Raw genomic sequence first — 13,819 nt, 5'->3', positions numbered from 1 at the left:
ACCCCCATAACACCTTCACGACAAACTGAAACCCATCACCTACACAAATGCCAGACAAGAAAGACAGCATATTCTACATGTTGCAGTCTGCAAACTAACATGCACACAAAAGCAAGCATTTACCCAGTGAGCACCCCGAGCATGCAACACCCTGCCACTTCACAGTCGCTCTGGTCCCTCCATCACCACTTTCTGAAAAGGCTTCATAATGTACATGTTTGCCCACACATCCTGCAGTCTCTCCACCTCCCCTGCTAGTGCTTTTCTATCTTAATCTTAATCTTCCTATACTCTCCTGAAAAACTTTTGTAACCTCTGTTTAACCTCCCACCTTTGGAACTTTTAACACTTGCAAGGCGCTTCGATACCGTCTGGGTTGGGCCAATGCTGAACAAAACTGCAAATAAATAAATAAATAACACGTAACAGTGACCCTCTCGTGCTTTATACACGGCAGGAGGCAGCTACGACAGACAGTGACCTCATCAAGCACTTCTTGGAGGTATGCTATTCCTTGTGGTACTCAAACTGATTTTTTCCGTTTCACTTGTACAAATAATGAAAAAGGAATTCATTTCAATGAAAACATTTAGGGTAATCAGCGCTTTCCATAGTTTGAATGCTCTGTATGGAAAGGCTGGGGATGGGCCTTTGGCTGGAACAACTGTTCCTGGACTAGGGACAGGGACTGGTCTTGGTTAAATAGCTGTGATTGGCCTCTGGCAAGTAGCAGGATGATCCTTAGGTGGGAAAAAAGGATTGAACTTGGAAAAGAGCAGGCATGGCCCCTCGGAGCAGACATGCTCCCACCCCTGGCCTTGTGAGCAAGGAGCATCGATCTCGAAAGACGGTGCGGTAACCGGCCTTGGTGAGGAGCGTTGATGATCCAGGAGTGCCTTGTGAGTTCTCACAGTCAGAGTAAGGATGGTCCTTGTGTGTGTAGTAGGGGTAGGCCTACGAAGAATATTTGGTAAGGTTACCTTTGGCTGGGGAGTGCCTTGAAACAGTTTCTCTTATAGACAATCTAATGAGGGCCACTCCCACCAGTGACAACCTCTAACATCCTTTATGAACTATTCCAATAGATGTCATATGCACATTACATATACATTATTCATCGCCTGGCATTGTATATGTTTAACATGTAATGAATGACTCACGGCAGCTGGCCATCTTACAGCCGATTGGTATGCCCGTCCTCATCACAAAGTACAACGCTTATTTGAACAGCCTCAGATAAAGTTAGTCAATGTATATCCTAATGGCAAGTGTGGCTGACACAAGCAAGCAGATAGTGGCGTGAAAGCCTTTGACCGTTTGTTGGTTGGACGTCCGGGAGTATTATCGAGCACGCCTCCGGGGTCACCCGAGTCAGCAAGCAGGGATTCTTCTCTTGCACGGCTCCACACTTCTCATTGCTGGCACAGGCCACACGCACGTGACAAGGAAGTAACGAGGGCTGCAGGGCATTTATCTCTTGCAAAGCCAGAAGCCTGGCCTTTAACCATCGACCGCTTGGCAGTGTAGCACGCAGGCGTCTGTCCAGCCGGCGGGCTTCCCACGATGAGCAGCACTATGACGTTAAGCCGAGATTTTGAAGGAGAATTAATTAAATCTAAAAGAACATTGAGGAAATATAAGATCATCTTTGGGGTAAGTGATAAAAAAAATATGTGTTATGTTTGGCTTCCTGTCTAAACCTCCCCTCCGTGCCTACACCCCATTTATCCATTTAGACAGCTGTCTATTTTGTTTCGGATGACCTGGCCTCATTATAGGAACACAAGGTTGTGCAGTGTAAAGAAAAGGCAACATTCTTCTGTTTTCAGAGCTTGCGAAATAATGTCGTTTAGGGATGTGTGTAGCATGCTGAATGAGCGGTCTGGAATTGTATCAGCCTTACAATGCATTTATTAAATCGAGGCTGACCAAATTACCCTGTGCTACTGGGCTGTGATTTAACAAAATGCGGGATTCTGGCTTATGTAGTCTTGCTAAATTCCTATTGAATAAACGGAGCATCAGCTCGGGAGGGGGTACTTGATGTATTGGTGCTATGGAAGTCATCAAGTCACCTGCGGTTTGTAGATTGAGACTTGACATTACCAAAGCAAATTGAATACACGTATTCTCAGCTGTCCGGGCTTCTCAGCTGGAGCGCTGGGAGTTTGGCTTTTGCATCCCTGTACCTTTTCTTTATTCTTTTTTATTTGTATTTGAAATGGTACTTGTATTCCTCTTCTTTGGATCGGGCATTTGTATATATTTTCTTTTGAGCTTGGCTTTATTTTCCTTCTGTAGCCCCCATGCTCCGGGTTGGGGGCCATATTAAGTTAAAGGAATTCTATAGACTGAAATATCGCGAAACTATTGCCAATAAGCATCTCAGCCTACGGCATAATCTGAAGAGTTCTCATTGAAGCCTCAATTACCACTTAAAATAAGCATTGGCAATGCCAACAGTTTGCTCATTTGTGTAGGTATGGGGAAGGCACTTGCCAGGCACTGCCTTTGTGGCTTTAACTAACCATTGATTGTGTCAGGTACACAATGGTGTGAGTAGCTGGGCATTTAATAGCAGTGCCTGGCAAATGCCTAACACTTAGACACAAGCAAAAACGGTTGGCTTTGCCAATGCTTCTTTTTAACACGGCTTCGGTGAAGGACAGGCATAAGGCTTATCAATCGAGTGGCTGAAGGCAGAGCTGGTTAAGACATTTTTATTACACCAGTAGTGGGTTAACATCTCCAATTAAGTCACTAACTCTCAGAAGGGTGCTTTTAAAAATACATTGGCAGACACCTTGAGTGTAAAGTTTGATGGTAAGGTTTGAATAAAGCAAGCTCAAAGAGTTCTCATGGGGTGGAGTTTGGGCGGTTTGGGGCGGGAACTGGGTGGGAATGGTCATAGGGATGAGCACAGCCACAGGCAGTCAATGGGTGGGCAAATAACCAAACAACACCTACAAGCTGTGTGTTCCTCCTTATATGCCATTTCTCCCTATCTGTACTCTAATTCAATAGTTTCGGCTTATAGGTGGGGCAAGCGCCACCTAATAGACCAGACCAAAAATAATAAAAGCAAGCAAAGAAACCTGCTTAGGTAGATGCACCACAGAAAAGCATTGAAATCAAGGGATAAGGACAACCAGTTTATCAATAAAGCAAGGGGGAGTGACTTCATACTATCGTTTTGTTTACTAGTTAACCCATTGGTTCTCTCTTGTTTTAAATTGTAGCTCTCCTTAGCGCTAATCAGAGTAGTCAATGGTCAGGGATCATGGGAGTTGTAGTTCAAAACATTTGTAGCACTACAAGTTTCAGAGCCCCGCCCTAGAGTGTCTGCTACATTCCATCATCAGTTCAACTCATTTCAGGGCGTTGCGAAAATATGCATGTAGGCAATAGAATGGCAGCATGCATTCAGTAGTGCCATAGCGCCTTCTGCCCAGATCACCAGATGTTGATTGGCGAATGCCAAACTTAGCTGGCATGTATTGCCATGCTATGACTGTTCAGTGGACTCTGTGCTATGAGCTCAGTGAACACATACACCCCATTGTAGACTATGGGTAGTTTGCAATAACACATTTCTTTTCTATGGAGGGATTGCGGTGGCATCACAGACGACACGAGAACGCAGAACACGCATTTCGAAAAAGTCCAAATTGAAGTGTATTCCGATTGTGTATTTTATTGGATTTTTATAGCGCCTCGCACCAAAGCACTGAAGAAACCAGTAACAGTACAACACATGATCAAATTAATGAATGAATCAGGACAACTCAATTCAGAAAGAAGATGTTCCTTAATACAGATTTTGAAATGAGGAAAAGCAGTAACAGAGCAAAGCGATAAAGGGAGAACATTCCACATTTTTGGAGCAAGTAAAGAAAAAGAACGAAAATGGGAAGACATGCCAGGGCGACGAGGTAGAGACAAGATAAACTGAGACTGAGATCTGAGAGAGTGCCTCGGGCTGTAGAAAGAAACAAGAGAGGAGAGAAAGGGAGGTGCGATACCGTAGAGACATTTAAAGACAATACAGAAAAATATACAATAATTGGAAATCGAAGAAGAGCCAGTGAAGATAGAGCAAAGAAGGACACATAGTGTCATGAGGCTAAAGCCCGTGAAGAAGTTGTATAGGTAGAGCAAAGGGGAGCAAGTCTGCAGGAAGATTAGAAGACCATTGGACACGCCCAGAAAGTACAAAGGAGGAGAGCAGAGTCTTTTATGATCAATTAACCGTGTACATCTTCCTGCGTGCACAGTAGAACACACAGACGGCCAGGTTATCAAACCTTGTTTGGTGCAAGTGAAGAAAAGCGTCAATGCATTTTATCAATTTCGCCCAAAAAAGATGACGGTAGACCGCGAAGGAAGACATTATGGAAACGAGCAGGCTATTATACAGGAAAAAGAGTAAAGGACCTAGAACCTTGAACCTAGTACCTTGAGGAACTCCTTATGTAAGAGATAGTTATCAGGTGTACATGAAACTATCTAATCAAAGTCTAGCAACAAATAAAAACATTTTTCAACAATAAAATAAAGCACACATCGCAGCACTCCAATACAAAAGAAGCCCCACAGCCCAGAACCCCCCTTGTTCATGCACCTGCCTACGTGCAGTGTTAAGTTGTGTGGGGTGATGGTTTTGCTTTCAGAGTCTATAAAGACACCATTCTTTGGTAAACAGGCTGGCTTTCTGCTGTTGTTGGCCCAGTGCAAGCTGCCTTTCCATCAGGCAGGCTGCTGCAGAGGCCACACAGAGGTCATGTGCTGTGGGTTAGGCACGCGGAAGGAGCTGAGATCTGACGAAACAACGGAAAGAGCCTGTTTTCTTTTTATTCGTTTTTCAGAGAAACAGGCCCTTGAAGCCCAGGACAGACCCCAACCACATCAGCACAGGCCTCGCAGTTTTATGCAACAAAAGATACAGCTGAAAACGATTGGAAACACAGGCAGAATGTCCAAATTCAGACAGGCCTGGCCACAGGAGGACATACCCCACTAGATCGGAACAGGCCCCCGGAGCATGAGCACAGGCCTCGCAGTTGAGTTTTTATGCAGCGCGCACAGCAGAAGACAATTGAAATCTCAGGCAGTGCTGGCCACTCGCAACATGAGGGCAGAACCCTAAAATCAGGATAAGACCCAGCGACATATCAGCACCGCCTCATGGATTCAAACCAGGAACTGACTCCCTGGTGAGGCAGGAGGCATAGATTAGTCACCCCCCAAAGGGACTTTGTATGTTTGTGTATGCCCTCCTAAATCTCACAGATGGGACATCGTCATTGCTTTAATAGGTAGATTTTATAGTCTTAAACAACTCACTTTCCCAGGAGTTTTATAAAGGTAGCGGGCGCCCCTCTCTCGCAAGAACAGACATGATAACCTGTTCAGTGGTTATTAACCACTTGAGAGTTCGCAGCCACTGCTTTTACTCACTGTGCCTTTCACAGATTGGAAATATCCATTTGCATATCAGTCTTTGTCCTGCCCAGGGGCAGTCCAGCACCGAAATACAATGGCAATTCCAATCTGAACGAGAGTACCACCAGCAACCCCATACACGTGTTTCACCCTTGTTGGGGATCATCAGTGAGGTGAAGCTGATGCCTCTCTAAGCACAGTGAGAGGGAGACCACGTCTGGTTGCCCCCAGGAGACCTAGGGTTACCAATCCCAGGTTCCTTAACAAATAGTTTTATAAAGGTAGCGGGCGCCCCTCTCTCGCAAGAACAGACATGATAACCTGTTCAGTGGTTATTAACCACTTGAGAGTTCGCAGCCACTGCTTTTACTCACTGTGCCTTTCACAGATGGGAAATATCCATTTGCATATCAGTCTTTGTCCTGCCCAGGGGCAGTCCAGCACCGAAATACAATGGCAATTCCAATCTGAACGAGAGTACCACCAGCAACCCCATACACGTGTTTCACCCTTGTTGGGGATCATCAGTGAGGTGAAGCTGATGCCTCTCTAAGCACAGTGAGAGGGAGACCACGTCTGGTTGCCCCCAGGAGACCTAGGGTTACCAATCCCAGGTTCCTTAACAAATAGTTTTATAAAGGTAGCGGGCGCCCCTCTCTCGCAAGAACAGACATGATAACCTGTTCAGTGGTTATTAACCACTTGAGAGTTCGCAGCCACTGCTTTTACTCACTGTGCCTTTCACAGATGGGAAATATCCATTTGCATATCAGTCTTTGTCCTGCCCAGGGGCAGTCCAGCACCGAAATACAATGGCAATTCCAATCTGAACGAGAGTACCACCAGCAACCCCATACACGTGTTTCACCCTTGTTGGGGATCATCAGTGAGGTGAAGCTGATGCCTCTCTAAGCACAGTGAGAGGGAGACCACGTCTGGTTGCCCCCAGGAGACCTAGGGTTACCAATCCCAGGTTCCTTAACAAATAGTTTTATAAAGGTAGCGGGCGCCCCTCTCTCGCAAGAACAGACATGATAACCTGTTCAGTGGTTATTAACCACTTGAGAGTTCGCAGCCACTGCTTTTACTCACTGTGCCTTTCACAGATGGGAAATATCCATTTGCATATCAGTCTTTGTCCTGCCCAGGGGCAGTCCAGCACCGAAATACAATGGCAATTCCAATCTGAACGAGAGTACCACCAGCAACCCCATACACGTGTTTCACCCTTGTTGGGGATCATCAGTGAGGTGAAGCTGATGCCTCTCTAAGCACAGTGAGAGGGAGACCACGTCTGGTTGCCCCCAGGAGACCTAGGGTTACCAATCCCAGGTTCCTTAACAAATAGTTTTATAAAGGTAGCGGGCGCCCCTCTCTCGCAAGAACAGACATGATAACCTGTTCAGTGGTTATTAACCACTTGAGATTTCGCAGCCACTGCTTTTACTCACTGTGCCTTTCACAGATGGGAAATATCCATTTGCATATCAGTCTTTGTCCTGCCCAGGGGCAGTCCAGCACCGAAATACAATGGCAATTCCAATCTGAACGAGAGTACCACCAGCAACCCCATACACGTGTTTCACCCTTGTTGGGGATCATCAGTGAGGTGAAGCTGATGCCTCTCTAAGCACAGTGAGAGGGAGACCACGTCTGGTTGCCCCCAGGAGACCTAGGGTTACCAATCCCAGGTTCCTTAACAAATAGTTTTATAAAGGTAGCGGGCGCCCCTCTCTCGCAAGAACAGACATGATAACCTGTTCAGTGGTTATTAACCACTTGAGAGTTCGCAGCCACTGCTTTTACTCACTGTGCCTTTCACAGATGGGAAATATCCATTTGCATATCAGTCTTTGTCCTGCCCAGGGGCAGTCCAGCACCGAAATACAATGGCAATTCCAATCTGAACGAGAGTACCACCAGCAACCCCATACACGTGTTTCACCCTTGTTGGGGATCATCAGTGAGGTGAAGCTGATGCCTCTCTAAGCACAGTGAGAGGGAGACCACGTCTGGTTGCCCCCAGGAGACCTAGGGTTACCAATCCCAGGTTCCTTAACAAATAGTTTTATAAAGGTAGCGGGCGCCCCTCTCTCGCAAGAACAGACATGATAACCTGTTCAGTGGTTATTAACCACTTGAGAGTTCGCAGCCACTGCTTTTACTCACTGTGCCTTTCACAGATGGGAAATATCCATTTGCATATCAGTCTTTGTCCTGCCCAGGGGCAGTCCAGCACCGAAATACAATGGCAATTCCAATCTGAACGAGAGTACCACCAGCAACCCCATACACGTGTTTCACCCTTGTTGGGGATCATCAGTGAGGTGAAGCTGATGCCTCTCTAAGCACAGTGAGAGGGAGACCACGTCTGGTTGCCCCCAGGAGACCTAGGGTTACCAATCCCAGGTTCCTTAACAAATAGTTTTATAAAGGTAGCGGGCGCCCCTCTCTCGCAAGAACAGACATGATAACCTGTTCAGTGGTTATTAACCACTTGAGAGTTCGCAGCCACTGCTTTTACTCACTGTGCCTTTCACAGATGGGAAATATCCATTTGCATATCAGTCTTTGTCCTGCCCAGGGGCAGTCCAGCACCGAAATACAATGGCAATTCCAATCTGAACGAGAGTACCACCAGCAACCCCATACACGTGTTTCACCCTTGTTGGGGATCATCAGTGAGGTGAAGCTGATGCCTCTCTAAGCACAGTGAGAGGGAGACCACGTCTGGTTGCCCCCAGGAGACCTAGGGTTACCAATCCCAGGTTCCTTAACAAATAGTTTTATAAAGGTAGCGGGCGCCCCTCTCTCGCAAGAACAGACATGATAACCTGTTCAGTGGTTATTAACCACTTGAGAGTTCGCAGCCACTGCTTTTACTCACTGTGCCTTTCACAGATGGGAAATATCCATTTGCATATCAGTCTTTGTCCTGCCCAGGGGCAGTCCAGCACCGAAATACAATGGCAATTCCAATCTGAACGAGAGTACCACCAGCAACCCCATACACGTGTTTCACCCTTGTTGGGGATCATCAGTGAGGTGAAGCTGATGCCTCTCTAAGCACAGTGAGAGGGAGACCACGTCTGGTTGCCCCCAGGAGACCTAGGGTTACCAATCCCAGGTTCCTTAACAAATAGTTTTATAAAGGTAGCGGGCGCCCCTCTCTCGCAAGAACAGACATGATAACCTGTTCAGTGGTTATTAACCACTTGAGAGTTCGCAGCCACTGCTTTTACTCACTGTGCCTTTCACAGATGGGAAATATCCATTTGCATATCAGTCTTTGTCCTGCCCAGGGGCAGTCCAGCACCGAAATACAATGGCAATTCCAATCTGAACGAGAGTACCACCAGCAACCCCATACACGTGTTTCACCCTTGTTGGGGATCATCAGTGAGGTGAAGCTGATGCCTCTCTAAGCACAGTGAGAGGGAGACCACGTCTGGTTGCCCCCAGGAGACCTAGGGTTACCAATCCCAGGTTCCTTAACAAATAGTTTTATAAAGGTAGCGGGCGCCCCTCTCTCGCAAGAACAGACATGATAACCTGTTCAGTGGTTATTAACCACTTGAGAGTTCGCAGCCACTGCTTTTACTCACTGTGCCTTTCACAGATGGGAAATATCCATTTGCATATCAGTCTTTGTCCTGCCCAGGGGCAGTCCAGCACCGAAATACAATGGCAATTCCAATCTGAACGAGAGTACCACCAGCAACCCCATACACGTGTTTCACCCTTGTTGGGGATCATCAGTGAGGTGAAGCTGATGCCTCTCTAAGCACAGTGAGAGGGAGACCACGTCTGGTTGCCCCCAGGAGACCTAGGGTTACCAATCCCAGGTTCCTTAACAAATAGTTTTATAAAGGTAGCGGGCGCCCCTCTCTCGCAAGAACAGACATGATAACCTGTTCAGTGGTTATTAACCACTTGAGAGTTCGCAGCCACTGCTTTTACTCACTGTGCCTTTCACAGATGGGAAATATCCATTTGCATATCAGTCTTTGTCCTGCCCAGGGGCAGTCCAGCACCGAAATACAATGGCAATTCCAATCTGAACGAGAGTACCACCAGCAACCCCATACACGTGTTTCACCCTTGTTGGGGATCATCAGTGAGGTGAAGCTGATGCCTCTCTAAGCACAGTGAGAGGGAGACCACGTCTGGTTGCCCCCAGGAGACCTAGGGTTACCAATCCCAGGTTCCTTAACAAATAGTTTTATAAAGGTAGCGGGCGCCCCTCTCTCGCAAGAACAGACATGATAACCTGTTCAGTGGTTATTAACCACTTGAGAGTTCGCAGCCACTGCTTTTACTCACTGTGCCTTTCACAGATGGGACCTTTGTAAACTATTTTCAAGGAACCTGGGATTGGTAACCCTAGGTCTCCTGGGGGCAACCAGACGTGGTCTCCCTCTCACTGTGCTTAGAGAGGCATCAGCTTCACCTCACTGATGATCCCCAACAAGGGTGAAACACGTGTATGGGGTTGCTGGTGGCACTCTCGTTCAGGTTGGAATTGCCATTGCATTTCGGTGCTGGACTGCCCCTGGGCAGGACAAAGACTGATATGCAAATGGATATTTCCCATCTGTGAAAGGCACAGTGAGTAAAAGCAGTGGCTGCGAACTCTCAAGTGGTTAATAACCACTGAACAGGTTATCAAGCCTTGTTCGTTCGAGAGAGGGGCGCCCGCTACCTTTGTAAACTATTTTCAAGGAACCTGGGATTGGTAACCCTAGGTCTCCTGGGGGCAACCAGACGTGGTCTCCCTCTCACTGTGCTTAGAGAGGCATCAGCTTCACCTCACTGATGATCCCCAACAAGGGTGAAACACGTGTATGGGGTTGCTGGTGGCACTCTCGTTCAGGTTGGAATTGCCATTGCATTTCGGTGCTGGACTGCCCCTGGGCAGGACAAAGACTGATATGCAAATGGATATTTCCCATCTGTGAAAGGCACAGTGAGTAAAAGCAGTGGCTGCGAACTCTCAAGTGGTTAATAACCACTGAACAGGTTATCAAGCCTTGTTCGTTCGAGAGAGGGGCGCCCGCTACCTTTGTAAACCACTTTCCCAGGAGATTCTCAATATTTCACGCAATCAACATGATAACAAAATCAGCAGACAATGAATAAAGCAAACTGACAGATTAATAGCAGTAGGATATCACAGTGATTTCTGCATTCAACATCCACTCACAGCGATAAGACTACGTTTAAGCGGAGAATTATATTCATAGAAAAGGGAGTCATACAAATAATGCAACCTAATTATTGAAGAGAGAAGCAAAAAAGCCATAAATGTGATGGCCACCACTGCCCTACTCCATTTTGTTCCTTTGGGAGCTCCATCACCTTGTCCTGAAGTTCACCAGATGTGACCTGTGGGCATGGTGCAGGTGTGTGAGTCTGCAGATGTCTCGTCGCACCTTTATGACGCTCACGTGCCTAAGCGAACCGCGATCCAGGATCACGGCAACCATTTCTTGGCTTGTGCGAAATACTTGGTTGGGGGTGATTTGGAGGGGATTTCGAAGATGGCGCTGTACTTCGGCGCAGCTCTGTGTTTGTATTGTCTATTTCTACTTGTTGAGAAGGACGGCAAGAGCTTCTCTCGGAAACACCGCATGCGAATAGCAACACCAGCACGTCCAGCGCCCCCTTTATAGGCTGCTTCACACTGGCTGAGAATGTTTAGTGAGCAGCATATGCATACCTCGCAACTCACATGCTTTTGACCATTCCATGTAATCATCTCACTCACCTGCCAAGCCTCTTCCGTGCACGCCCATAAACGTCAGTGGGCTCACACCCGCCAAAAAACATTGTTTTCACCCGGCCTGAGGACACACAAGCTTGAGAGCTCTGCATATGAGGCAGGTGTTGGCTGGGGAAGATAAGAGAGGGAGCAGGTAATGGGGACAGCACACGGCGTACATGATTTACAAATCACTGCAGTTGAGGTCTAGGCATTGGCAGGAGAGGATTGAGGGAGGTTGTAGAGCGTGCAGGTAGTTATTTCAGGTAAATACAGGGTTTGTTGAGCACTAGGAACTGTGGGTCGCTGCGTCTTTTGTACTAAATCTCAAGTGCACTGGCAGCCGGTAGGTAGAAACTGAAAGGCTCGTGGTGCCTACTATGTCTGTCCTCGTAGTTTGGCTTTAGTTTCTACTCTTGTGGCGCTTGGCTTGTGCTGGAGTTCATACATAGAGCTTTTGTCCACTCAAGTTAGTTGGTGAGTAAAATCCACAAATGTCATTTGTTCTTTTTTTGTGCTTTTATTTGGTTAAATCACTCTTTGTATGATATTGTATTAACGGTTCTTAGTACACAAGGCTGTCAAGTTATGTTTAATATTGTTTTCAAGTGGTGCCGACACGTGTTTGGACCATCAAGGTCTTTATCAAGGCTGGTGGTTGTATGTCCATGGTTGGGTTGAGTTAGATGAGGAGAAGGCTCAGTGGCCAAGCGGTGTCCTCAGTCTCCCTGGGATCCGACGGACACCAGGGAGAGTCGCGCACACCGCGGAACCCAGGTCTTCAGCTGCCTATTGACAAGGAATCCAAGGACCCAATCTTTGCTCACCAAGCTACTGAGGACACCGCTTGGCCACTGAGCCTTCTCCTCACCTAACTCAACCCAACCATGGACATACACTCACCAGCCTTGATAAAGACTTTGATGGTCGAAACACGTGTCAGCACCACTTGAAAACAATGTTAAACACAACTTGACAGTTTTCTGTACTAAGAGCCGTTAATACAATATCATACAAAAAGTGATTTAACCAAATAAAAGCAGAAAAAAAGAACAAATGACATTTGTGGATTTTACTCGCCACTCACCTGAGTGGGCAAAAGCTCTATGTATGAACTCCAGCACAAGCGCCACAAGAGTAGAAAACTAAAACCAAACTACCAGTTATTTCAGGTACTTAGTGCTTTCCCTTTTAGAAGAGCTTAGTGGAAGACAGAGAACTGCTGTTTAGTGTCAGAGGGCACACAAACAGTTGGCAAAGTGAGAGGGAACCCCAGGATCAAATGAGGGGAAGTACACATGTAGGAGACAATGGGCCTCTAGATTTGTGAAGTAGCAAAAAAATTGGTGGTAATGGTGTTATCGCCACTTTTTACTGCTATGCCAAATCCTGAGTTTGGCCTTGAAGTGGAGGATTTACCTCAAGAAAAATTACCACCAACCGAACTCTGCATGGATTCTAATGGACTGCAAAAAATGGGGACTTACGCTGCTTACCACCACTTTGAATCCCATGGTATATCTGCAGGACCAAGTGGCGGTAACAGTAATTCCATCTGGCGATAGTAACACAGATTTACTGCCACACTACCACCAAACTCATAATGAGGGCCATTGTGCGTATCATCAGCAAAGAGGTGGTGGAAGGAAGAGATACGCTTGCTGAGTGAAAATATTTAGAGCAGGAGCAGGATGGGACCAAAGGAAGGCCCTTGATAGAGTTTGACTGGAAGGAGAATGGCAGAGGAGGTGCCAGCCTAATGGAGAAGAAGCATCGAGACTGGAAGGAAAAATTCCAGGAAGGTGCAGTGCCCAGGAAGCCATAGTTTCACAAAGACAGAGACAGAGTGAAAGACTGAGAGAGACGGAGAGAGAGAGAGAGAGCGGAGAGAAGGATGGTCCACCAATCAAAGATGACGCAAAGGTCATGAAGTACAGGGATAAAGGAGAGCATCAGGTGGTGCACAGAAGTGAGCAAGTTAAAACAAGTGTGCGTGCCATTTCCTTGGAGAGAGTACTACAGAACCCAGATTGAAGTCCATTGGTGTCAAGACCAGAGGCGTTGCTAGGGGGAGGGCTGAGGGGGCTATAGCCCTGCGTCATTTGGTTGTAGCCCCGGATAGAAGCACTGGTGCTACAACCAAAATGCTAGCTAGCCCTTTGTCCCGCCAGTCCCAACATTAACTTAGCCCCTGATCTTTTCCATGCCTAGCAACACCCCTGGTCAAGACAGACAACACATGCTCATGTGTTTTGGAACAGTGAGGGCAGAAGGGCCAATACATGACTATGTTACCAGGGTGAGCTGACGTTTATTTCAAGATGGGAGGTGTGGTAACACACTTTTGCAAGTTGAGAAGATCCGAGAATTGAGTGATAGGTGGGAAGGAACTGAGAGTGAAGGGGAGTAATGGATGACAGTTCCTCGATTGAATGCGGTGAAAATGGTTCAGAAGTGCCACCGGTTGGATTAGCTTTACAGAAGATGGATGCCACCATAACTGGGTTGTGTAGAAAACCAACAAAAGAAGGGGCACATAAGGTAAGGTTTCAGCACCACTTTCTGTCTAAAGGTCAATAGGTGTTTGGAATAAATTTGAATAGGGACTAAGGGTTT

The 13,819-nt window shown here is 46.8% G+C and overlaps 1 protein-coding gene across 1 annotated transcript in view; it reads left to right on the top strand.

Annotated features, from left to right (window-relative positions):
• Nucleotides 1-1,479: 1,479 nt before the first annotated feature.
• Nucleotides 1,480-13,819, top strand: part of ENPP3 (ectonucleotide pyrophosphatase/phosphodiesterase 3) — a 759,459-nt gene continuing 747,119 nt past the window's right edge. The window contains exon 1 of the mRNA XM_069606685.1: nucleotides 1,480-1,653. Coding sequence (XP_069462786.1) covers nucleotides 1,564-1,653 — 90 coding nt within the window. The 5' untranslated portion in view covers nucleotides 1,480-1,563. The remainder of the gene's footprint in view (nucleotides 1,654-13,819) is intronic.

This window comes from Ambystoma mexicanum, chromosome 4p (assembly GCF_040938575.1).
Source record: "Ambystoma mexicanum isolate Mex_15411 chromosome 4p, UKY_AmexF1_1, whole genome shotgun sequence".
Lineage (NCBI taxonomy): Eukaryota > Metazoa > Chordata > Amphibia > Caudata > Ambystomatidae > Ambystoma > Ambystoma mexicanum.
Note: the sequence above shows the minus strand (reverse complement) of the source record. Positions and strands in the feature narration are given on the sequence as shown.